The sequence below is a fragment of the Punica granatum genome, chromosome 6 (assembly GCF_007655135.1).
Source record: "Punica granatum isolate Tunisia-2019 chromosome 6, ASM765513v2, whole genome shotgun sequence".
Classification (NCBI taxonomy): domain Eukaryota; kingdom Viridiplantae; phylum Streptophyta; class Magnoliopsida; order Myrtales; family Lythraceae; genus Punica; species Punica granatum.
In genome coordinates this window covers 3141619-3167307 of record NC_045132.1, presented here as the reverse complement: position 1 = coordinate 3167307, position 25689 = coordinate 3141619, and the positions used below count along the sequence as shown (strand labels likewise).

Here is a 25689-nt window from a genome sequence, read left to right as displayed (position 1 = left end):
TCCAGGCATTAGCAGTGGAGAACTGTCCAGATTTGTGAGGTGTCCATAAGACTGTATCATGGTTGGAAAGTTCAAGTGCTACAGCTAGGTCCCGGATCAAAGCGGCTTGTGGGTCCAAGCTCCGTGGCTAGTGCCATTATCCATGCTTTCTCTGTTTAATTAATGCATGTACGTGTTTCACCTTCGTTCTCATAGATTGGTGACCCAAATTATGTTATACGACACCGTGAAAGTCACAGAAAACAAAAGGGAAAACGGAAGTTCCTTATGTTTGGTTAAATGACATAATCAGTCCCTTAACTTGCACGGGCTATAGGCATCTTGCCATCGAACTAAACGGGATCAAATGTTTAGTCCTTGAAAGAGTGCCGATTAGCATAGAAGCATTCCTCAATGGTAGCTGGCAAATCCTAACGTGCAAGGGCTTGGGCCCGACAACGTGATTAACAGTTCAGCACGGCACAACATGATAAGATAGTGACCAGTAAATGGCGGTGTACGACATGGAACAAAATGCTGAACAGGCAGTTCGTCACAATCTGCAAGCACGATAATTTCTGCATCATACTCTGTTGCGTGTGATAGCACGATGCAGGTCTGATGACACGATATGGACCCGATTGAACGATAACGGTCAGACACCACATACCTGTCCGAGAGCACAGTAACCTTATTAGCCTACCGGGCCGTCAGACCCAGCCTGCCAATGGCCCGGGCTTTCTCGGCATCTTTAGCTCATTGTTTTAGCATATAAAAAGGTGCTGGCCCGTATCAGGGCAGGGAAGTTGATGCGCGTAACGAACTCGGACACTTGGCAGTTATGCTAACGTGTCCATCTTCTTCCACTCCATCGCTATGCGCCCTGCCCTTCTTCTTCTTCTTCTTCTTCATCAAGTTCTGATTCCTCTTCTTCCCTTCCTACACTTCCCAAACAGTGGCAGACTGAACCCCATAACCGTCGACTCACTCTTTCTCCTCCTCCTTCTCCGATGCCCAGGTGGACCCTACTCGTCGCCATTGTCTAAATGATCACCCTGCTCGGATCAAATGATGCAGAGACGACACTCTTCCCATCAGGTACTTCTGTCTAATCTTCATTCCCTTCCAGTTCGAACTTCGATCAAAGAAGCCGTAGATGGGAGAAGAGAACCTGCTGGCATTGGTTGTCACGAGTCCCTTGCCGATCTGCTGTTGCCATTATACACTATCATTTGCTTAGCAGGCAACTTTTGAATGTATATATGTATGCCAGGGCCAGGAACGATTCGAAGGGGTTGATGTGATCGATTTTTTTACCTTTGTGTATAGGAGCGTGAGAGGATTTGAATTGCTATGGGGCTCTTGGATATCTTTGTCGCGGCGCTCATGCCTGTCTTGAAAGTCCTCTTGCTTACTGCTCTGGGCTGCGGGCTTGCGATCGATCGGGTGGACATATTGGGAGAAGACGCTAGAAAACATCTGAACAATGTATGCTCGGATTTGGATGGTTATACCTTGATTTGTGAATGCTGTCTACTTAGGGCGCTTCTCAAGAATGATCAGATCTCGTGATTATGCTCAGGTTGTGTTTTTCGTGTTCAATCCGGCGCTAGTGGTGAGCAACCTTGGAGGATTTATTACATACAAAAGTGTGGCCATTTTGTAAGTTTCCCGTGATGAGACGAATACATGGCTTCTGGATTTGATCCATATTGATATATTAATATCATTTAGACATTCAGGTGGTTTATGCCGCTCAATATTCTCTTGACATTCATCATCGGCTCCGTGCTCGGGTGGATGCTTATAAAATACACGAGAACCCCTCACAGCCTCAGAGGCCTCGTCTTGGGATGCTGTGCTGCAGGTACTATTTCCATTGGATTGGGATCCTCCGTATTCCTCTTCCCGGACCTACGATGTTGTGGACCATAAGCATTCCACTGAAAAAAAAAAAACATGGTTTTCCTTAAACGTCTCATGAAGCAGAACTGCAATAGCTGTCAAATTCAGAATTAATTTTTTCTGTACAAGATATAAATCTCGCGGTCGGCTTCTTAGTAATTTGCTATTGGTGTAAAGAAATGCTTCCTCTTTTGGGTAGGGAATCTCGGGAACATGCCTCTCATTATAATTCCTGCGATTTGCAAAGAAAGAGGCAGTCCATTTGGTGCTGCCGATACATGTTATTTGCACGGAATGGCTTATGCATCTCTGTCGCTGGCGGTATCATATCATTTTCTTTTCTATTAGAATCAGAATTTTTTTCGTAAACAATGATGTGGAGTTAGTGTCTTAACACTTCCATTTCATTTCGAGTTGGAAATTTCAGATTGGAGCCATCTACAATTGGTCGTATGTGTATAACTTGGTTCGTCTTTACTCGAGGAGCAGCTCTACCGGAGCTGAAGAAAATGACTCCAGAAGTATTTTGCTTTCTATCGATGAGGATGACAATCAATTCGCAGGTGAGAAGACCGAACTCCTTCCTCTGCAGGAAAGCTCTCCCAAGGAAGACCATGTCGATCAACTCAAAGAACGTGTATCATTTGTGGAAAAGCCTAAGGTTGAACATTTTGGAAACATGCGTCCGGATTTTGTTATAACTGTTCTTTTCTGGGAATAACTAACAGGCTGTGAACTATGTTCTGTCACTCTGACAGGTGAGTATATTGGACAGGGTAAACCGATGCTTGCGAGTTACTTTGCGGAAAATAAACCCAAGGAAACTATTTGCTCCTTCAACCATTGGGGCGGTACGTTATTTTTCTCACACAACTTATATTTTGTAATTAGTATCAGAAGTTACGGTTGTATAAGTTATAACCTTATCTTGACTCAAATATTTCCTCTTTTGGAAGACCACATTATATTGGATCAAGTAATTTCTTCTTTTGTCATGCAGATAGCAGGTTTTGCAATTGCTATCATACCTCAGCTTCGAAAGGCCCTCATCGGAGACAGTGCTCCTCTCCGAGTCCTTCAAAACTCAGCGTCTATGCTGGGGTAAGCAGTTAGCATCTTCTGATCTGTTTTTAAATTGATACATATTCCGAACTTCTTACGTTTGGGCTTGTAGGGATGCAGCCATTCCGACAGTGACAATAGTCATGGGAGCAAACCTTCTGAAAGGTAAATAACTGGTTCTTCTGATACTTTTTCGTTTTTTAATTTTGCGACTGGGTTAAACAGGGTGTCAATTCCCCGATCATGAGCACGATGCAAGCTCATTGACTGTTCATGAAGTCCAATGGAGACCCCTTCTTCTTGTTTTAACTGCTCAATCAAGGGATTGTTTTGAAGTGGCTTGATACTGAGACGTCAATGCGGTGTAATGATCTTTGCAACTTGGCCAGGTTTAAAAGGCTCAGTCATACAACTTCCCGTGGTCATGGGAATTGTTGCAGTTCGATATGTTGCCTTGCCCATGTTCGGTATACTGATTGTTCGAGGTGGAGTCTTTCTCGGGCTCGTGAAGTTGGATCCTCTATATCAATTTGTACTTCTACTTCAGTTTGCGCTCCCTCCCGCAATGAACATAGGTGCTAATCGATCTCTCTGCCAGTACATCTCTCAACTTATCGATATATCTCAGTAGTTGTATCACATATGCTACAGTCTTATGGTCGAATTTCACATTGGTTGGTGGTTTTTTCTACTCAATGTCTCAGCTACAATGACCCAGATGTTCGAAGTAGGGGAGAGGGAGTGCTCCGTGATAATGCTATGGACATACGCATTGGCATCGGTTGCGCTGACCTTTTGGTCTGCATTCTTTATGTGGCTTGTGGCGTAACATCCTAATATCTTTTGCATATCTAATCAGGAAGGGACGTATGAGGCCGGGTAACCAGGATGGATTCGCACCCACATGATAGACCAGGTGCTCATCCTGGTCCTGCCCGGGTTCAGGCTTCAGTTCTCTCTATGATTTAGGATGTGTGCAAGCTCTGGTTTTGCCCCTCTTAGCTAATGCGACTTTTCCGCATTTTTCGGGGTTGACAACACATTTACGGGTCACGAGCTGCCCCGTCACATGTTCCAAAAATCACAGCTACTACTGCGCCCCATATCTTGGTATCATAGGATCATCCTTCGATTTGCCGCGATGGATGGGAAGTGATAGTTTTACCACGATCGGTGTAACTTTCTTCTCTTGAAGTGCTTATCGTACTTAAACAGAGAATTTTGGTACATGTGAAATGCAATTAATCATCATACTGAAAATTTGATCTATGACCTTTTGCAGATTTACAAATTTGTTCTTAAATTATGGCATATTGCTACATGGTGCATGCATCCTAGGTTGCCCAGGTCACGCGGCCAATTCATACGTACAAGCAATTTGGTCCGGTATTGAGACTTACTGCTACTTGGTCCTGTATTGAGAATAACTTGATCATGTAAATATAGGTACACGCATGAGATTTGGTCTGCAAATACACCGCATTTTATCGACAGAGATAAATTTAATTGAACACGAAAAGCGAAAGATGTAGGATATGCTGCTAATCAAATAGACATCTGTTTCGATACACATGATATCAAGAAGAGCTTCAATCAGAGGATCTTCAGTTCCAGATCCTTGTGACCGACTCGTGCCTTGTGGCGCTCAAATAGCTCTTGTAGAGACTCAACAAACTGTTTATGCAACTTGTCAACCTGCACGGGAATGAGAAGAAAATTGGCATGGCCCATAATCTGATCAGATTTTGATCTTCATGATCAACGTATAAAAAATGCAGTAGCAATTCAACACATAGAAATGCACTCTACCTCTTCTGCTGTAGGGTTTGAAGTTCTCTTCACCTCAATCGGTTTCCCAACCACGACATGCATCGGATGTTGGAAAGGCAATGGAGACCTGCTTAAACAGAGTCAATTTGCCTATAATGTACAACTAAGGGGTGACAAAAGCTTTTAAAAAAATGAATCACGCACCCAAGCATGCCCCAGAAGAATATGGGGGTAAACTTGATCAATCGGGAGATCTTCAAGAACAACTCCCCGCTAGGCTTCCACCACTCGTAGACCTGAGACTGCCCTTAGTGTATGCAACACACATGAATCTATATGAGAATTTAAACAGGATTTGGCTGTGTTTAAATGACGCGGAGGCAGCTAGAAACAGTACTTGACCGTAGCAGAAGACTGGAACAAGAGAGCACCCGGTCTCCATCGCTGTACGCACGAACCCTCTCCTCTTCTTGAGAAAAGCAATCTATAAGAACAGTATAATGTTCAGGAATGTCACTCAAGATCTACGACAGTAATAGTTTTAACACTATGCAGCAATTAAAAAATGAAACTATGTAGGAATGCTTCTTTCCCATTTTCTGCTTCTCATCTGAACAACTGCATGCTCAGTGGAAACAGTGAGTCGGGGCCAACTTGATGAGTACTTGAATTTGAATCAAACTTGTTCGGTTGAACTATCCGGTCAACACGACTCTGGTGAATAGTCTATAATACTCGGTTTGAGAGGCTCATAAGCCTGCTGTGTCATCAATTTTCAACATTTTAAAGTGCCTCATCGAGATGAATTGGAGGAAACTAATTTAAGCTCGGGTCTTTCAAATCAAACGGAGACATTCCCCAAGCCTAAAAGATGATACTAGATTGTGCTAAAGAAAGTATGGAGGAGTTCAGAAGAGTCAAACCTCAGAACCGTGCTCCATGTAGAATGTCTCCTGCACGCCACCGGGCACCACAATGCAGCTATAACCTGACTCCAAGAGTGAGACGAAGTTTTTCCTAGTTGCAGGTGTAAGCCCCAACCACGTCCATATGTGTCTTAGAAATGGCGTGATAAAGACCTGGTTACAATCGTCATCACAAGGTTAGGTAGCAAAAACAAAACGAGACAGGAGATTCCATAAAAGCAATTTAGTACGGCCTATAAGATGCGATAGAATCTTACAGCACTGCTGGCGAGGACTTTCATCTTCGGGAGAGGCATAAAACCAGTAAGATCGGCAAGTGCCACGACTCCAATAGGCAACACTGAGTGTGGCTCATAACCAAAGACTGCAGCACAATAAAGATTTTCCATGAATGAAAAGGACAGAAGAAACAGAAACAAGTTTCGGTAAAATGTACATGTCTGCGCATATCTATATATATATATATTGTTGCAGCAAAACCCCATAACTTTGTAGGGCAAATGACAAGGCAGTGCCTAAGAGAAAAGTGCAGGATTTCAAAGGAAAAACTATATATCATGAAAAGCTTATCGAATCCAAATAGACGATATACACACGAGAGACTGTCACCTAAAGAACACGTTAGTCGGGCACAGAGATGGACACATAATATTTCAGTCGGGCATAGAGATGGACACATAATATTCCTGTTTTGACATCACTTATAACTTTTCTTGTTAAAGCAGACAAGAAAGAAAAACTTTTGGGGTCAAGTAGAATGGTTTAACATAAAAATTTTCCTGCCTAAACTTCAACTACTTGTTAAATTAAAATTTATTCTTCCTCAACATGATCAATGAACAGCATGCAAAGGACAAAAGAAAAAAAAAAGGAAAAATGAATACGAAACATCGGGATCACCGGGCCTCCGTGGATCAAGTTCTCTTAAAAAATTGTCGCAGGCAACATAATGATAATTTTTCGACAACATAATGCACAGCATTGCACCAAGCACGCAGTCTTTTCCGATACAACGTAAGATAAGATTGGAAAGCGAAAACAGATACATAGATGGAGATCGTAATCGAACCATATGCGCGATTAGGAACGAAACATCCAAAGTCCTCCACATGCAGGGTCACTGGAAAATAGCGGCAGGCATGCCTACATATGTACCTGAAAATCCCAATAACATGAAAAAAGCAACAGCAGCAGAATCAAACATTGCCCATTTTAAAGAAGAAAAAAAAAATAGAAGTAAAAATTCAGTGAGGGGAAGGAATGAAGAACCCGAAATGAAACTGAACCCACCTCGACAATCTCCGACCAACCTTGCTCTGATCATCAATTGGGATCACCATAAAAGCCACAAGCAACCCGAACACACTGACCCATCCATCAACAGTTATCCACAAGTAAGCCAACCAAGATTTCTTCAAGAAAAAAGCTTCAAGCTTTAAGCTTTAAGCTTTAAGAGAGAGAGAGAGAGAGAGAGAGAGGACTGACAGGAGGGCTTTGGAGAGAGGGAGGAAGAGGAGAGAGAAGAGGACCAAAACGGCATCAAAGTGGATAGCGCCGAGCCATATCGCCAGAGCGAGCAGAGTGGAAAACGTATTCGAAGAAGGGAACTCCTTCCTCCCATCAAACACTCTCAACCCCATCTCTCCCCTCTGCTGATCCTCACCGAGCCTCACACACGCCTCCTCTCCCATCTCCAATGGCGGAAAGACGAAAGATTCACACCGAAGACTGTCGACCCACAACCTCGGAACTGCTACCAATCAATATCACAATCCGCTGCTCCGGGGAAACAGAGGAAGCAGTTTTTTGTCCTTGACGATGATGGACTAGAAATGAACGACAGTGCCCATCAGAGCTTTTCGTTGTCTCTCTCTGGGGGCTTCCAGACACGACGCCATATCTCTCTCGTCTTCGATGATTTTCGTGGTTTCGTCACGGCATCCAACTCTCGGAAAAGGTCGCAGTTTGTTGAGACATTGATTCGTCGAGAAGATTCTGAGTCTGTGCCCTTTCCAGATAGGCTAATTTCTAATCCGCCCCCCTGAAGTATGCTGTTCTTCGAATTCGATCCTCGTGAAAGAACCATCACTTTTTCCCTCCCCATAAAAGTACCCTCCGCAGAGGTTCATACGAACACGGGATCCTTGGTCTCTGAAATCGAAGCGTGTGATCCAAGTCCATATCGCAGAGGCCAAGACGAACATATTGACATTTTACCTTCAATTATCCATAAAATAGGCGTAACTATATTGACAAATCCAATTAATTTGGATCGAATATCGTCAAAGAATATAGACTTAGGATGGGACCACCCCAAGTGGATTGAGCTAGATTCATTGTCAAGTTGCATATGTTTTGACTGTAGCATTGACATGCTCTTGGTGTCGCCCTCATCATAAATGTTCTAAACATAATTTCAAGGTGCTAAATTCTCAAAGTACGGGACCAGATGAAATAAATTGCAATTAGCTGACAATAGTCGAACTAAACACGACCTGCGTACACCGCCAATGGCACACAACTAGTTCACTTAGGACCTTCATAATAAATGAATTGCAATAAATCAAGGGGTTCTGTAATAATAGATTGGATCCCCTCTGCTCCCAAGATGATAGATTGGTGACGAGTCACAGAGAAAATTCTGATCAAAGGTAAGGGAGATCATAAAAGACAAGAATGTCCAAAAATTCCCTGGACCACCAGAGGGTAAAATTGAAATGAGAAGCAAAGTTTAGGGGGCAAATAAAAGTTACCCATATGTGTCCTTTTGTATCCGGATAACGCGAAGCAATGAATTGGTTTTCTATAGTAATTAGTTCATAGGGAGAAGACAGATGGCTGAACCTCGTCCTTCTCCTTTGTCTTGCCCTTCCTTTTTTTGACTATATAGCTTTCCAAATTTTTTTTCCTTTGTATTTTTCGATTATTGAGTAAAGTCTATTTTCTCACTTTATATTTATTTATTTATTTATTTATTTACTTATTTCATCAAAAAAAATGAGAACACGCTTTCTCTTTATCTAAGAAAAACGAGAAACATGTCGTGCCAGAGCTATATGGTCACGTTTGGTGCGCATGAACGAAATGAAAAGAAAATGAATAAATTTTATAATATAAAGTATAATTTTATTGAGAGAACAAATAATCTTTTTTTCTAGTTGAAATTGAAAATATAGATGAATGCAATTAGAAAGGAAGAACTTATTCATCAAATTTTAATTCAAACATATGCTAAAATAAATTTTGTCATATCGACACAAGCTTTAATCAAAGGATTTTCAGCACCAGATCCTCGTGACCGACTTGTGCCTTGTGTCGTTCGAATAGATCTCGTAGTGCCTCGACATATTGTTTATGCAACTCATCAACCTGTGCATGAATAAAAAGAAAATCGGTGTGGCATCTTCATGACTAACTGAATATGAGGTTAGAGCACGTCCAGAGAGAGACAAAATGGGTGCCACTGCCGCCATGTGGAAAGAGCCAGCTTGGCGGCACTCCTAGGGGAGTGCCGAGCCAATTGGGGCAGCCCGTGTCGCCTGCCCGGGCCCACGCGGCCTGTCCCTTTTTTTTATTATTTTTTATTAACTGGTCAAAGAGCCATTGGGCTCTTTGACCAGTTTTATTTTTTAATTTTTTTTAAAACATAAAAATAGATAATTATGTAAAAAATAATTAAAAATGTAACAATAAACATAATTAGTTTGTAAAGTTTAATTAATTACTTAATTTAACTAATTAACAATTATATTATATATATACATAATCATTTATACATATATATGTATATAATTTAAATAGTGTGTGGATCCTCCATTAGGACCCGTTTTTTAAAATTGAATTGGGATGCCATGCCTTTTGATGTGGCAAATATGTAGCAAGCAATGGGCCCACATTGACACCCATTTGAGTGCCAAGCATTGGACATGCTCTCACGGAACATAGAAGGAACGTGCAGTAGCAGTTCAACATATAGAAATGCATCGTACCTCTTCCGCTGTAGGGTTTGGAGTTCTCTTCACCTCGATTGGTTTCCCAACCACGATATGCAGTGGATGTCGGAAAGGCAATGGAGACCTGCTTAAACAGCGTGATAATGTACCCATAATGTACCCCTAGTACGGGGTGACGGAAGTTAAAGAGTATGAATCACGTACCCGAGCATGCCCCAGAAGAACATGGGGGTGAACTTGACCACTCGGCAGATCTTCAAGAACAACCCCCAGCTAGGCTTCCACCACTTGTAGAGCTGAGACTGCTCATATCGTACACAAGACACATGAATCTCTATGAGAATTTAAACAGGATTTAGCTGTGTTTAAATGAAGTGAAAGCAGCTAGAAACAGTACTTGACCGAAGCAGAAGACTGGAACAAGAGGGCACCCGGTCTCCAACGCTATCCGGACGAATCCTCTCCTCTTTTTGAGGAAAACAACCTATAAGAACAGCATAATGTTCTTGAATGTCACTCAAGATCTACGACGGTAATAGTTTTAACGCTATGAAGCAATAAAAAAACATGAAACTATGGAGGAATGATTCTATCCCATTTTCGGCTTCTTCCTCCGACCAACTGCATGCACAGTTGAAACAGAGAGAATCGGGTCTGACTTGATGACTACTTGAATTCGACTCAATCGTGTTGAGTTGAACCATCTGGTCAGACGGACTCTGCCGAATAGTATTCCCATACTAGGTTTGATAGGCACACAAGCTGAAACAGTTTCTACTGTATTATCGATCCTCAATGTTTTAAAGTCCCAAATCACAGAGAAACAACCATCTTCAAGTCCTTTTATATTTCCCAGCTTCAATAGAGATTGAGCTGGACTCATTGAGATGAATTGGAGGAAAAAATTTATAAGAGCCAAACCTCAAAACCGTGCTCCATGTAGAATGTCTCCTGCACGCCACCAGGAACAACAATGCAGCTATAACCAGACTCCAAGAGCGAGATGAAGTTTTTCCTCGTCGCAGGTGTAAGCCCCATCCATGTCCATACGTGTCTTATAAATGGGGTGCGAAAGACCTGGTAACATCGTCATCGCGACATTAGTGGAGGAATACAAAATGAGAGAAGATTTCTATAAAGCCATTAGTGTGGCCTAAATGATGCCGTAGAATCTTACAACGGTGCTAGCAAGGACTTTTAACTTCGGGATAGTGATCAAACCATAAAGTTGTGCAAGTGCCACGGTTCCAACTGGCATAACGGAGTGTGGCTCATAACCAAAGACTGCAGCACAGTAAAGATTTTCAACGAATGAAAAGGACAGAAGAAACGGGACTAGTATCAACAAAATGTAGGTGTCTGTGTATTTCTGTGTATGTATTGTTGCAGCAATCCTTCATCGAATCCAAACAGACAATACACACATGCGCGCGAGACTGTCACCTGAATAACACTCTAGTCTGGCAAAACAGACGGACAGGTAATATTTCTGTTTTGATATCGCTTAGATAACTTTCTGTTTGGCAGCCATATCATTATCTATTCCTGCCGAAACTTCAACTAGTTCTTAATTAAAACTAATCCCTTTCCAAAAGGATCAATGAACAGCAAGCGCAGGACAGAAAACAAGAGAGATGAATATGAAACATCGGGATCACTGAGGCCGGCTTAAATCGAGCTCTGTCACAAAATTGTCATCAGCAACATAATGATAATTTTCGACAACAAACCCAATAGAGTTGGCTTGGCAGTTAAAGGGAGTGACTTCCTTGATGAAGTCCCAAGTTCGAATCATATCAGAGACCATGCCAGAGAATACTCCCTGTTGGTCCACTTGCAAGGCCTACGGCCAGACTGATCTGGGTATTCACACGGATCGTGGAAATTATTCGGGCGAAACTTGAACACCCCTTGTTTGACAATCCTAATAATAATAATAATAATAATCCGACAACAAAATGGACATCATTGCACCGAGCACGTGGTCCTTTTCCTATGCAAGGTAAGATAAGATTGTAAAGCAAAAACAGATATGGAGATTGGAAATCATGATCGAACCGTATGCGCGATTAGGATCGATGCACCCAAACTCCTCCGCGTGCAGGGTCATTGGGAAATAGGGGCAAGCATGCTTAAGTATGTACCTGGAAAACCCAATCCCAACAACATGAAAAATGCAACAACAGCAGCAGAATAAAGCATCAAACATTGCCCGTCAAAGTGAAAACAAAACGAAAACAAGAACCAGTGAGGAGAAGAACTGAAGAATTAACCCGAAATGAACTGAACCCACCTCGTCACTCTCTCACCAAACTTGCTCCGATCATCAGCCGGGATAACCACAAGAGCCCCGAGCAACCCGAACACACTGCTCCATCAATCAACAGTTAACCACAAGTAAGCAGCCAACCATTAAAAAAGCTTCAAGCATTAAGCTTTACGACAGAGAGAGAGAGAGAGAGGACAGACAGGAGGGCTTTGGAGAGAGGGAGGACGAGGAGGGAGACGGAGACCAAGAAGCCGAAGAAGTGGATAGTGCCGACCCATATCGCCAGAGCGAGCAGAGCGTGAAACGTGACCGGAGAAGGGGACTCCTTCCTCCCAGTGAACACTTCCCTCTGCTGATCCTCGCCCAGCTTCACGCTCGCCTCCTCTCCCATCTTCAATGGCGGAAAGAAGAGGAAAGGTTGACACCGGCAAGCGGAGGAAGAATCTATTTAAACAAATAAAGAGAGTTTATTGCAGGCCTCATGGGGAGCGGTGGGGTGGGGCCAACTGCTCTCTGACAGAGATGGTTGCGCCCACCGATTTCCTTTCATGGCAGGGCAGAGGATGAGATCAACAATACAATCTCTCCCAAATAAGACTCGAGGAATGGGCTCGAGATTTCCACTTGCAAATTGGTTAGCAAATTGCTATTATTATATCAATAAATGAAGACTGCACTAGTTTGATAAATTAAGTATTTAAAAATTAAATATTTAATTAATTAAAAAAGAAATATATAGGAAGAATGTAGAAATAAATAATAATGACAAAATATAAGGTATAAAAGAATATCAGTAGGTGAAAAATGACTTATTTTATTAAATTAAATTTTTTTTACATATTTCATTAAGTGATTTTTGACTTAATAGTAAGCAATTTAGATCCTTATCTATCACATTTCTCTTTTTCTTATACTCATTTTTTCTTATAACTAACTTATAAATAACTTTTAAATACTTATTTAATTAAATTAAAACAAATACATTCTAAATACATAAGTGTTGTCCCATACAACGCTTCCTTTGCTCGATAAGAACTTTTCACGTAAGCTTTTAAAAATCACTTAAAAAACTCGTGATTGATCGTCCATTCATATTTCATGTAGTTGTTAATGTGCATGAATTGTTGCTTATATTCTATTATTTTATTTATCATTTCTTTCTTTTTTTGGGGAAGAGTTTTTATTCATCTTTTTCCTCCACCTCCGTCCCGATGCATGTATGTATTTTCCTTACTGTTCCGAATGAAATAATTCCTTTGGACATCCTCGGCATATTCATTTCTCTTCACTTCTTTGACATAAAGTGGCGTCCAAAGAAATAATTTTCCTTGCTCTTCCAAGTAGTCATGTAAATCAAGCACTTTGACATTAATTCTCTATGCTTCTGTTTACAAAATATAAAATAAAAAAAGTCACAAACAACACGTAATTTACAAAATATGTTAAATAAAAATATAAATATAAATGCTCACACAATGCGCGAGTCATATGACTAGTATTTTATGTACATTTTCCTTACGTAAACATAAATTAAACTTGGTGGTTTTGTATGAATTGATGCTTTATATATTAACGGCAGTGCTTGACAGAAAATTTGAGTATGTATACACACTATACTGGTCCAAAGGTAAGAATAATTGAAAAAAAAAATCCAAGGCTTCGTTTGTTTTTTTAAGTAATAAGACAACCTTACCCAATTCAGCTCTATTCTTCCTCGTATTTAACAATATAGTTATTACTGTTTTGTCTTTTAATTTCGTTTAATGATAATTTCTCATATACTTTTTCCTAACTATTTTTATAATCAATTTTTTAATAATAAATTTCATATCTACTTTCATATTTATATATACATACATATATATTATCATACTTTAATATATTTTGTCAACACTTACAATATTCACACAAAATCAAGTTGAATTGGATTACTAATTCAACTTGAAAACCAAACAAAAGCTGGTGTGTTTGTTTTCGTAATAAAGTTTAACCCAACTCAACTCAACTCCACTTATCTTCAATTCAACATCACAATCATTATTTTTTTTTTATTTTTTAAATATTTTTAACCATTCAATTCAATTTTTAATATTAAATTTCCTCAATTATTCTTTACTTTTTCACAATTCAACAACACAATCATTACTTAATCATTATTTTCTCTCAATTATTTATTACTTTTTCGCACTTTTTCTCATAATTCAACAATACAATCATTACAAACCAATTAAAACCAAAACTCAACTCAACTCATCTCTCAATCCAAACACACAATCTTTGTAGTAATAGAGCTCAAAATGGTAATTGTTTTTGAAAAGAAATTGATTTGATGTGCTCCCATAATTTGAAGATATCTCTTCGGAAAAGAGCATCTAAAAAAACTACGACATGTAAAAGAATTTGATTTGAGTGTATGTACTTGATTAAAACAATAAAAAAATTTTGGTGGTCCAAAAATAATGGAAGAATTCATATTTTTGTTCTTGAAAAGTCCTTTTTTCTTGTTTTTCAAGAAAAAAAAAGTAGAGAAGAACTTAGCATACGTTCAAAATAAATGCTTTTTAAGAAAGTCAAGGGATTATGTGCTAAGATAATAGATTGGATAGGCTTGGGATGATAGCAGTGTGGGTATAGTGTGGATACCTTGATAACTGCAAATCTTATCACAATCTAAAACCGCAGCGCATCTATCGCGGTAAGGAAATTGAAAACCATATTCACATGACCAAAAACCGAAACCGTAGTAGTTTTTTTTGGTAAAAAACCATAGTTATTTGCTCAACATCACTCCAGATAATTTAATTAAACAAAAATTTAGAAAAACGTGATAATTAGAAACAAGTTATATAAAAACCTAATAAAAAAATAATTCAATAGATGAATAAAAAAAAGTGGCACTCCAATTGGGCTTGAAAGATGGGTAGGAACATTAGCCTAATCTATCCTTATAGACATATAGACACATAAAGATTGCATTGCAGTTCTTATCCACGGTTTTTTTTCAAAATCATATCCGCATCACAGTAAGAGTTTTTTAAATAAAAAATCATATTCGTACCACAATCATTTGGTGCGAGTATGCGACGTTAAAAATGGTGTGATTATCCTCATTCCTCAAATATGACTTTTTGCCAACGCCATTGACCATCCCTAGGTTACACTCGACTCCCAAGATGATAGATTGGTGAGGGGTCAAGAAAGTTCTGATCAAAAGGTAAGGAAGATCATGAATGACAAAAGTGTTGAGAATTCCCTGGTCCTAGGACCACCAAAGGGTAAAATTGAGATGAGAAGCAATGTTTAGGGGGCAAAATAAAATCAATACTTTTAGTACTGATAGCAAGAATTAATGCTATTGCGTACTTTAACTACTGTACAATGTGAAGTAGAAGTAGGGGCCATAACCTAATCATGAGTACCTCTTTTTAACTACTGTACAATGTGATAATTTCATATGATGCATTTACTAATTGGCGATTCCATATTAGGAGGAAACAATTTTCCTATATTAGATTTGCATGGACCTCACCATACACTATCCATCCAACAATGAGAAGACTCCCTGTCACCAGAACACGGGATCATGCTAAAAAATCTCACTAATTGGTGGAAAAAATAACCCTTAAAGCCCAACATGGTCCTGTCTGTGTTGTGACACGAAGCTTGGCCATACTCGGGAAGTTTCTCCTCCTCCGGTTCTCCATCTCGTCTTCCACTTTCCTTTTTCGACTAGTCTTCCACTTTCCTTTTTCGACTAGCCTTCCCCCTTTTCTTTTCTTTTCTTTTTGGATATCGACTAAAGTCTACTTTCTTACTTTATTTATTTATTTACTTATTTTATCCTCACCAAAAAAAAATACAATGTGAACATGTTTTTTTCTTGTCAGAGACACATGTTGTGCCTTGAGTATATGTTCTCTTCGCTCCCCCCAAGAAATCTCTACTCATGAATTTGGACATACGCACTAAAATTGGACCTCAAATTCGTCAAGATTCTTCCGTGACAATGAAGGCTTAAAAATTTAATAAATTTACTATGAATAATTTTACTTTGAAAATTAAATTTGAAACCTATATATTATTAGGTAAGGCATATATCATTACTTTCTAATTCATTCTCTTAAAAGGTTACGTTTAATGCTGAACTATCCGTTTAACACTGTAGGATATTTTTGAGTCCTTTAGATATGGTGGTTTTACGGGTCTTGGATAATCGAAGGAATAATGTTTATAGATTACAGCACCACTTCATACATACATATGGATAAATTGCACTAGTGGTACAAACAGTTTTACAAATATTTTAATATGCTACAAATTTTTTTTTTTTGCTACTTGATTGTACAAAATGTTTCAAAATTATTTCAATATAGTACAAATTGTCATCTCGTCATTGACGCCGTTAAGCCAATACTGACATGGCTCACTACATGTCAGCTCCTTTCTAACGTGACCGAAACAGTGAACTGCTGTGGCTTGGGCGGAAAAACATGATGGATTTTTTTAGAAACAAAAATCAAGTTAAAAAAATCCCCCCTCTCTCTCTCTCTCCTTTCTCTGGCATCCCTTTCGTCCATTTCTTTTCTTTCCCGTTGTCATGGGAGGCTTTGGAGAATCGCTCCAATGAGACTCCCTCCATCTCAGTTTCTTCGTTGAGGTCGAGCTCTGCTGAGAAGAGAACAAACGATGTTTTTTTTCCTCAGAATTCTCTTCTCTCTCTCTCTTTCGTCGCTTTCTTGCTATGGTTTGCCTGGAGGATTCTATTGTCCGTTGCCGTGAAGCGGCTTCCCCTGCATTGTCCGGTGCGCTAAGATTGCCCAAAGATCAAACCTTTAGCTGTTTATATGCGGAGAATTCTGGGGATTATCCGAATTTCGAGGGTTTTGGATCTTTTCCGCTTCAGATTTGGTGGTTGCCGGTTCGAGGTTTTGATCGGGAAGGTGTTCTGGGGTTGCTGGGAGTGGGGATTGAGATGAATTTGGAAGCTTAGGGCCGTTGGGGCTTTAATCCAATGCCTACGGAGGAGAATTTGAGATCCGGGGATCGATCGGTCTAGATGAGCTCTTCTCGAGTCTTCATCTCGGGCCACCATAGCTCGTGCTTCTTGTCACCGTAGCCTTCATCCCAGATTTCCGCCCACCATGATTGCAGCTCAGAGAGGAGAGAGACGGCAGAGAGAAAAGAGAGATAGAGAGGAGAGAAGAAATTTTTATTTAAATTAAAAATGAATTTTTTATTTTAAAATTTGAGCCACGTCAGATAATTACTGACACATAATACATCACGTAAGCGTCAGGATGATGGCGTTAAGTGTCAGATGACGAAGTGCATTACATTGAAACAATTTTGAAAAATTTTGTACTATCAAGTAACAAAAAAAATTTTTTATATCATATTGAAACATTTATAAAACTTTTTGGACCACCAGTATAATTTACCAATATATATAGATATAGATATATAATTAGCTGCAACATATTGGGTTGTGACTGCTATTTGAGCTAATCAAGTGGCCAAACTTAATTAATGTCGCCTCCCTTAGGTTAGGTTTCACAGAGGTTCGGTCCCCATTTAGAAAGCTTAGCTTGCGTTTGATTTTCGAGTTGGATAATGATCCAACTTAACTTGATTTTGTACAATGATTGCAATGATTGACAAATATATTAATATATGAGAATATATATATATGTATGTATGTATGCATAAATGTGAAAATATGTGAAATTTTTATTATTAAAAAATTAATATGTATATATAGATTTGAAAGTAGATGAAAAATTTATTATTAAAAAATTAATTATAAAAATTATTAGAAAAAATTACGCGAGAGAATTTATAGTTGAATTAGAGAAAAAGATAATAAAAGTAATGATTTATTGTTGAATTAGGATGGTATCAACTTTTTAAAATGTAGCTGTTAGATTATCTCATCAAAAGAATCTTCGTGCAATTACGCTATGTTTGGATAATTTTTAGTAAGGAGTTCGGAGGGGATGGTATTAAAAGAGTCAGGAGGTTTATTGAGAGGAAAGAGATTTTGAGGGTTTTGAAAGAATTTTCGAAAACCTTGTTTGAATTGACAATGTTAAAAGATTTGAATAATTTTAAAACCTTATTTGAATAACATTTATAGAGAGTTTGGGGAATTTTGAGAACTTTGTAATTAAAATATTACTAAAACCTCCGAACTAAAAAGCCTCCAAGTTTAGTGCTTGTTTCGTTTAAGTAAGACATCGGGTTTGAGTCCTTATGAATGCGAAAATTCCACGTTGGGAAAATTTTACCCTTTAGTGGATCGGAACTCAATTGAACTTTCAGATACGAAGGTTAAAAAAAAACAAAAAAACAAGGCATGTAAGTTTGAAGGTTTACGAAATGTGCTCTTAGAGGGATTTAAAACACCTAACACCTCCAAATCAAATTAGGGGTTTTTACCTCCAATACTTCCCGCCAAATCCTCCTCAATCCCCCCAAAACCCCAATCCAAGTACAGTGAAGCACGGGCTATATATTGCTATCGAGCATATTGCTTCAGGCCCTATGGAGAACAAATTTGAAAAAAAGAAAAAAAAAAGGATTTTGTATTAAAAAAAACTAACTGAGTGTTGTCTCCTAACTTAACAAGATACTACTCTGACACCGTGTTATGAACGAGTGTGTATCGACAGCTAATTTATTAATTGCTCAATATGTAATTAAAATTATTTTCTGAATTTGCAGTATAAATAATTTGTCAAACTTTTATAAGTTGCATAAATTCAACAAGTTTGATACCAGCAAGTGGTGTATATATTTTTTGATTAAATAAGCGGTGTATTTCATTAATCGAAAGATTGATGGCCCGTTTGATTCCAAACACACTATGAACAACTTACACTTATCCAAAGAACATTAAACAAACCTATGACGACTATGCACATCAAAATTCAAAACTTCTAGCAGCTAACAAAAAACTAAACATAGCTTGTACATTAGGAATAGATCACACTCTAAACTTTACAATTCGTGTTATCTGCTGCAAGATGGAAGAAATAGAGTTTCGCTTTCGTTGAAAACATGAGCATTCTGTTCCCACCAAACATGATATACGTAGCAGGTCCAGAGTAAATGCAGGACTATTGAGTCAAACTTCCTACCTTTCATCAAACAAACCCATTGCACTTCAGATTCCCAATTCCTCACAGCCTTCAGGACGCCAAATCGGCTTAGCACACTCCTCCATAATACCTAGTTAACAGGGCATGTGAAAAACAGGTGGTCCTTGAATTCCGTCTCTAATCTACAAAGTTCACCATCAAGGGCTACAATGGCGAGTCCCAATGTCAATAGTCTATCTTTTGTAGCAACTTTATCTTTCAAAGCAAGCCAACATATAAATGAAGCTCGAGGGATGTTCCATAGAACCATATGGCCTTCCTTCAGCAGACCTGTTCTTCTTTTACTCAGAGTTGTTCCCAAGCTGAAGCTGTAGTAAACTGTTCAGTCTTAGACAAATACCAGTAATGCCATCTTGCTGCGTGCTTCAGCTGAAGTGCAGAAGTCATTGTCTTCAATTCCTCAGCTTGGAGATCAGACGTTCTGGGTCATTTCCAATCTCCACGCTTAAGGATGGAGCTGACTTTTACATTCCTTCCAATAGTTGGAAAACATAAAAATCCCCTGGCACAATAATCCAAAAGCGAGATATCTGAAACCTATAGGTCATTCCAGAAAAATATACTCTCACCTGTGCCAACACTATACCTGACAAAAGGTTTGATGAGAGGCCGTAGCTGCAACACTTTCCTCCAGCTCCATGGGCAATCTTTGAGGGCTTTGTGGGCCCAAAAGGCCCTACCTTTAATCAAGAACTTACGTACCCAAGCGACCCAAAGAGAGCCAGAATTGAGTAAGAGAGTCCTAACATTTCTCAAAATGCAAATTTTTTTTTCCATACAGATCTCTAATCCCCAATCCACCTTCCCCCTTGGGAAGACAGACTACCTTCCTTTTGACCTTTGCTCCACCTCCTTGAGCTTGATCAGAGCTCTTCCATAAGAGTGCCTGGCATTTTTTATAGATTATGTTCATCAGCTTCTTTGGAAGTACAAAGCTCGAGCAAGAATAGTTTACCGGCATATGACAAGTGCTTTACCGTCCAATCTCAAATCCTTCGAACTATTGTATCTGCAAGCACAGTACACTCCTTGTTGGAAAACTAACCGGAAACTAGAGTCAAACCCAAGTATCTCATGGGAAGTGGCCCCTTCTTGAAACCTGGTAGTGATAACATAGAATCCTGATTTGCTATGATCGCTCCTCCACGAAAAAGTGCAGATTTTTTAGAATTGAGCTTTAAATCCAAGAGAGCATAAAGTTTCTTCATAACATCCAGGATGGCCACAAGTGATAAAAGTAATGAAATATCATGCTATCACCTTAAATTTTAGTATCCGAAAAAATGAAAAATCACGAGTTCCATATTTAAATTTTGCATTCATATTAAATTAAATGTTATCATCATTAATTATAATGAAGATACAAACTTATACCTCTATACTAGAATCCCTTCTGTTCTACTGAGCGTTCCTTTGTTGTTTCCGTTAGGAAATAAAAAAATCACATTTATGAGATTTTAAGAGGCCACAATAATCTATATATATATATATATATATATAATTGTCTCCATCCTAATAAATGGGGTAGAATGGTAAATGTCTTAATAAAATAATATACAATATCAATTTTAAATCACGATAATAATAATTATAAAGAAATAAGTATATCCAATAGTAAATGTCTTAATAAATTAATATACAATATAGAAATTAAATAATAATGATTTTTTATCAATAAAGAAATAGGTATATCCAAAGAAATAGATTATTCATTAGTAAATAATTATTCATAATTTTATGGAAATTCGGAATTATTTAAAATTTTAAAGTAAAATTTAAAAATCATGAGTTGCTTTATAAAAGTTCAATCAAGAAATCTCATATCGAACCCATTTTATCGAAAATTATTCAAACTCATGAAACGTAATACATGAAATGTGATTGCGAATAAACATTAGTTTAATACTAACTTTAAAAAGTTATAGATTTTATCATTATTATTCTTTCTTTAATTAAAGCTAAGATATTTAAATTTGTAAGATTTTATAAATATTTTTTCTATAAATTGTATTGATGATTGTGATTATGTATATTAAGTATTTTACATGAATTATTTGCTCGAACATTTCAATTAATATTATTTAGCATGGGTTTAAAATTTACCCCATTGAAGTTTATATAGTATAAAGATAAATTTCTATACACTAATTTAAATTAAAAAATGATAGCAATTAGTGTTTTCATATTTAAATTCTTAATAAAATCCACGCAACACAAATGTTCAATAATCTAGTCTAATCTAAAAAGTTAACCTTGTTAGATACGATGTGGTTTACATATTTATTACTCAATACTCCCCATCACGCGGCTGGATTAGTTTTGGAGGCCCATCGCATGGAATTAATTAAATGGGGAGCAAATGCATGGGAGGCGTATGGAGCATGCGCTTTAATGTCATGTGAAATTTTAAAATGGGACTCATCTAATCTAAAAAGTTAACCGTGTTAGATACGGTGTGGTTTATATATTTATTACTCAATACACATAATGGGAGAAATAGTAGAGTTTAGTTGAGAAAGAGGGGTGTAAAGTCGGGTCAAGCAAAGTAATCTGCAGGGTTCACAAGATCGAGAACTTGTATTCCTTCTCGGCAATACTCTACTTTTGCCTACTAGGAGATTAAGGAAGACTTGGCGTGTTTGGTTTTAGAGTTAAGTAGAGTTGAATTTTGATTTTAATTGGGTTGTAATGATTGTGTTGTTGAATTATGAGAAAAAGTGTGAAAAAATAATGAATAATTGAGAAAAAAGTAATGATTGTGCTGTTAAATTGTAGAAAAAGTAATGGATAGTTGAGATAATTTAATATTAAAAATTGAATTGAATGGTTAAAACATTAAAGAAAAAGGAAAAAAGTAATAATTATGTTGTTGATTTTTGTTGTGTAGTGAGTAGAGTTAAAGTTAGAGTTAAAATTTTAAAAACATAACAGTGGGCTTTAGGCAAGATTGCTGGGGAAGTTATTCCAGTGTATGGACATGTCGTGAAACAGCCCTATAACTTGACAGCGGGAAATGTTCATCATAATTAAGGAAAGAATTGCGAATTTCATTAGTTGGACTGTGTTGGTACTACAGGTATGTTAGAAATGTTCATAGATTTGGAAATATTTGTTCGTTCGTTGTAATAAATAAGGCTCTGATTGCATGGCCTTTCAAAATACCATCTATAACGATGTGGTAAATGATACCAATATAAATTGGTTCAAGCGGTTCGGCGCTTGTTCCTCTTAAGTAATATCTCGAGTTCGAGTCTTGTGAATGGAGAAAATCCACGATGAGAGAGTTTTACCTTTTAGTAGGCCGACTCGGTTGGACTAGAATAGTTGTGACCCAATTGGATTTTTGTATATCAAGATTTACACAAAAAAAAATGTAATAAATAATGCAATACTGTGTGGCCACTTGTAGATTTCTTAAGAAATTTCCATACTAGAAATCCAAGCAATTGAGCCAAATCAAACCAATTCCTAGCATGAACGTGGACATTGTTACAAACACCTGAGAGTTCTAACATATTTTATCGTTCCCTACATAGTTCAATTGTGTTTTGGTAAGGTAGACTCTACACCAACAAGATATATAATTCGAGTCAGGGATGGATCAAGAGGGGTTGGGGTGGCAGTCGACCCCCCAATAATTTTCACACCTTAAAAAAATTTACGTATAGTTATGCAACTTTTAATAAATTTCTTATATTCGCCTCCTAACTCGAGAAAACTATCATATAGTTCGCTATCTCAAGAATCTCGCCCCCCTAAGTTCAGACCCTGGGTTCGTCCCTGATCAGAGTAAATGTTTTTGGATATGAGAGTTTATATTTTAGATAAATCTTATCATTGACAATTTTTGTTATTTTAAATTGTCAAAACATAAATATTATTTACATAATTCGAGCAAAAGTTGATTTAGTTCTTTACAAGCATAATATACCTACAATTTAAATTTCTTGTGAGAGCAATAACTAGCGATTAGTGATTTTGTTGCTTCCTCTATTTTTCTTTTATTTTCTTAAAGGTCTCGAAAGATACCTTTCTTGTTAACTATTTTTTTTCAATTTTTTTTTCTATATTTATCGCTCCAAATACTAACGTTTATTTTCATAACTCAACAGTTCTAGCCCACACATATACACCAATCTTTCTTCTACTCATATATAAAACTACATTGATGTGAGCTTTTCATTTGAACATATTATAATTATAAATAAAAAGCTTCCTTAAATATAAATATATATCAGCAAAAAATTAATACAAAAATACAAGGGTTCCCACATTCTCGAGGTAGACTCAATGTTGGTTCGTTTTCATTCGGTTGGTCGCCATCAAATGTACTCGTCACACTTTCTACGAAGTCGGGCTATTGGAGAGAGTTTAGAGTTCCAAAGTTCTTCTTACATATGGGGAGGGCCACTTCACTTGTAGATTGATTAATGTGAAGGATTGTAATTATGTATCCTTATTTTTTCTAGTAAAAATAATTACGTTTTTTTTAATGAAATATGGGGCCGGAGTTCGAAAACTACAAATTAAGACTAAGCAATATAGAAATGGAGCATGGTGACTCCCATAATAATCTCTACATAAAATGGAAATTGAGTCCAGCATAGTAACTGCTAAGCCTATATGATAATTAATAGGAAGCGAAAGCGCATAATTAATTCATCGGCCAATTCGCACGCACAAACATTTTCTTCCTGATAAGTATGGCGCACCACTACTATCCAGTCCCGTTGCAATAGATCACGCAAGTCCCTCCACCTGAAGCAAAGATAAACTTACAGGCTACGACCTCGGAGTTTACCTCGAGGATGAGTTTACAACTACAAGCACCCACCTCCCAAGCCATCGTGTGCCCGCGACCAATTTTGACTGCCCAGCACTCAGCTGCCATAAAGGTGGCACATTTAACGGTTTGTGCGAAACCGGCAAGCCATCCCCCTTGATCGTCACGTAAGAGTCCTCCCGCACCTGCCATCCCGAATTTCCTTTTGCCGCACTTTTAGAAGTTGATACTAGCTCCAAGAAACTAATTTGGAGCGCTATTGATAAATTGTTAGAACTTAGAACTTCCACACGGGCGTTTGTTTTGAGCTTCTGCCCCAATTTTCGAGCTACTTTCATTTTTGGTCTCTATCAAATGGCTTGAGCAACCCATAGGTGATCCCCATTGCCGCCCACCCACCAGCCAGCACCCTCATCGCGGAAATCCTAACTGGCAACCCGCCCAAGTAGGCCCCAACCCCTCCAAAAACTACTAGAGCCACGGATGCAACCACTGCCACCATAGCTGTCCGAGCCTTATCCGGGGCCACAAAGACCGCGGAGGCCAGTGGGACCAAAGACCCACACAGGAATGCCAAGGCCGATGCAGCAGCAGCCTTATACGGGTTCGGGAGATGCTGCTTGTTTTCAACCTCTGCTCCTTCCTCCTGGAGAATATTGCAGAGGGGTGTCCTCGGGAAGTTGGAGTTTCTCTTGGCATCCTCTGCAAAAACACGGAGGGTAGGAGATCTTCCCGGTGACTGGAGAGTACTTGATAGAGTTAACTCTTTCTCATCCTTATGAGTACGAGATGGAGGAGGTGGGCTTGTTGAATTATCAATGGTGATCTTTACTTCTTGCTGTTTTCTGTCTGATAATGGTCCACCTTTTGAGCTGCAGAGCTTGCGATTCTCCTCCTGCAATACCGAACAGCTCACGAGCTTCTCAACAAAATTATCCCAAGAAAATATGAGCAAAGGACCCCAAAAAAGATAATAATCACTGTAATGAGAAGGCATTTTATGTTATTGCACTACGAAAGCCACTTTTCCTGCGGTTTTTTAAAGCTCAGGTGACGCTATTTGGGGATGGGAGGAGAGGGCCGACGCTTCTCACAACCATTTTCTTTCCTTCATCAGTACCTCCATACTATCGGGATACATTAGACAACGCTTTCGATAAGCACCGCTTAAAGCTGGCTCATCCCAACACTAAATGAAGTTATGAACGTTCGCTGCATCCTGCACAATCCGACTATTCAAAGAGTCGGGAAAATTAGCAGGCGCTTAACTAATAATTATTAAGTTATTACCTCTTCTATATCCCTCTGAGTCGAGACAGACACGAACTCCCCGACTGCCATGCTTAGTGCCCCAGCAAGAGCTCCAGCAAGCCCCGACAGCACCATGGACTGCCGATCTTCTCTGGCTGCTCCGACTCCAAGCATAAGGGAAGTCGTCGAGAGCAGCCCATCGTTGGCCCCTAGAATGGCCGCCCTAAGCCACTGGGCCCTCTGCAGGGCTTCACTCCTAGTATTCTGCTGTTTGTCGATCTCCTCCATCAAAGTGGGAAAAAGGGGAGTGTGGCTCAGTTATGGAAGCCACACTCGGAGCACGTGGAGTCATATATAGAAGGCTCACACGAAACCACATACATAGAGTACTAGGAAATTGTCTATCCCTTTGATATACTATTGTTTTCCTCTCTTCTCAAGGATAAACTTTTCGGTGATCCCATCTCATCATATAACGTGAGAAAATAGCGATTAAATTGTATCACTCGAATCGAATAATTATTGTAATTATTCTTAATTAACCCACCGATTCTTTCTTAGCACATCATTATGAAGGAGGATTATACAAAATGGACCAAAAAGAGGGTGCACTGAACTCGAACATACCCTCACT

The 25689-nt window shown here is 38.6% G+C and overlaps 5 protein-coding genes across 5 annotated transcripts; 1 reads left to right on the top strand and 4 right to left on the bottom strand.

The window, feature by feature from the left end:
- Positions 1 to 786: 786 nt before the first annotated feature.
- LOC116211550 (protein PIN-LIKES 3-like) lies at positions 787 to 4384 on the top strand. Its single transcript, XM_031545992.1, has 11 exons — positions 787 to 1077; positions 1309 to 1467; positions 1562 to 1641; positions 1722 to 1846; positions 2084 to 2205; positions 2312 to 2545; positions 2643 to 2735; positions 2885 to 2985; positions 3059 to 3111; positions 3336 to 3521; positions 3651 to 4384. The coding sequence occupies exons 2-11, from the start codon at positions 1333 to 1335 to the stop codon at positions 3773 to 3775; spliced, it is 1254 nt and encodes a 417-aa protein (XP_031401852.1). The 5' UTR covers positions 787 to 1077; positions 1309 to 1332; the 3' UTR covers positions 3776 to 4384.
- Positions 4362 to 8513, bottom strand: LOC116211551 (diacylglycerol O-acyltransferase 2D-like). Its single transcript, XM_031545993.1, has 9 exons — positions 7128 to 8513; positions 6933 to 7007; positions 6712 to 6797; positions 5900 to 6006; positions 5640 to 5795; positions 5114 to 5200; positions 4921 to 5018; positions 4756 to 4843; positions 4362 to 4641 (listed from the first exon to the last, which is right to left on the bottom strand). The coding sequence occupies exons 1-9, from the start codon at positions 7331 to 7333 to the stop codon at positions 4540 to 4542; spliced, it is 1005 nt and encodes a 334-aa protein (XP_031401853.1). The 5' UTR covers positions 7334 to 8513; the 3' UTR covers positions 4362 to 4539.
- A 214-nt stretch (positions 8514 to 8727) lies between these two features.
- Positions 8728 to 12415, bottom strand: LOC116211552 (diacylglycerol O-acyltransferase 2-like). Its single transcript, XM_031545994.1, has 9 exons — positions 12065 to 12415; positions 11889 to 11963; positions 11654 to 11739; positions 10773 to 10879; positions 10517 to 10672; positions 9993 to 10079; positions 9800 to 9897; positions 9632 to 9719; positions 8728 to 9011 (listed from the first exon to the last, which is right to left on the bottom strand). Exons 1-9 carry the CDS (start codon positions 12253 to 12255, stop codon positions 8910 to 8912), a joined length of 990 nt encoding a protein of 329 aa, XP_031401854.1. The 5' UTR covers positions 12256 to 12415; the 3' UTR covers positions 8728 to 8909.
- An 11248-nt stretch (positions 12416 to 23663) lies between these two features.
- On the bottom strand, positions 23664 to 24992 carry LOC116212357. The gene has a single exon (XM_031546918.1). The coding sequence runs from the start codon at positions 24799 to 24801 to the stop codon at positions 24139 to 24141; it is 663 nt and encodes a 220-aa protein (XP_031402778.1). The 5' UTR covers positions 24802 to 24992; the 3' UTR covers positions 23664 to 24138.
- Positions 24895 to 25343, bottom strand: LOC116211052 (vacuolar iron transporter homolog 4-like). Its single transcript, XM_031545245.1, has 2 exons — positions 25095 to 25343; positions 24895 to 24993 (listed from the first exon to the last, which is right to left on the bottom strand). Exons 1-2 carry the CDS (start codon positions 25341 to 25343, stop codon positions 24895 to 24897), a joined length of 348 nt encoding a protein of 115 aa, XP_031401105.1.
- Positions 25344 to 25689: the final 346 nt, after the last annotated feature.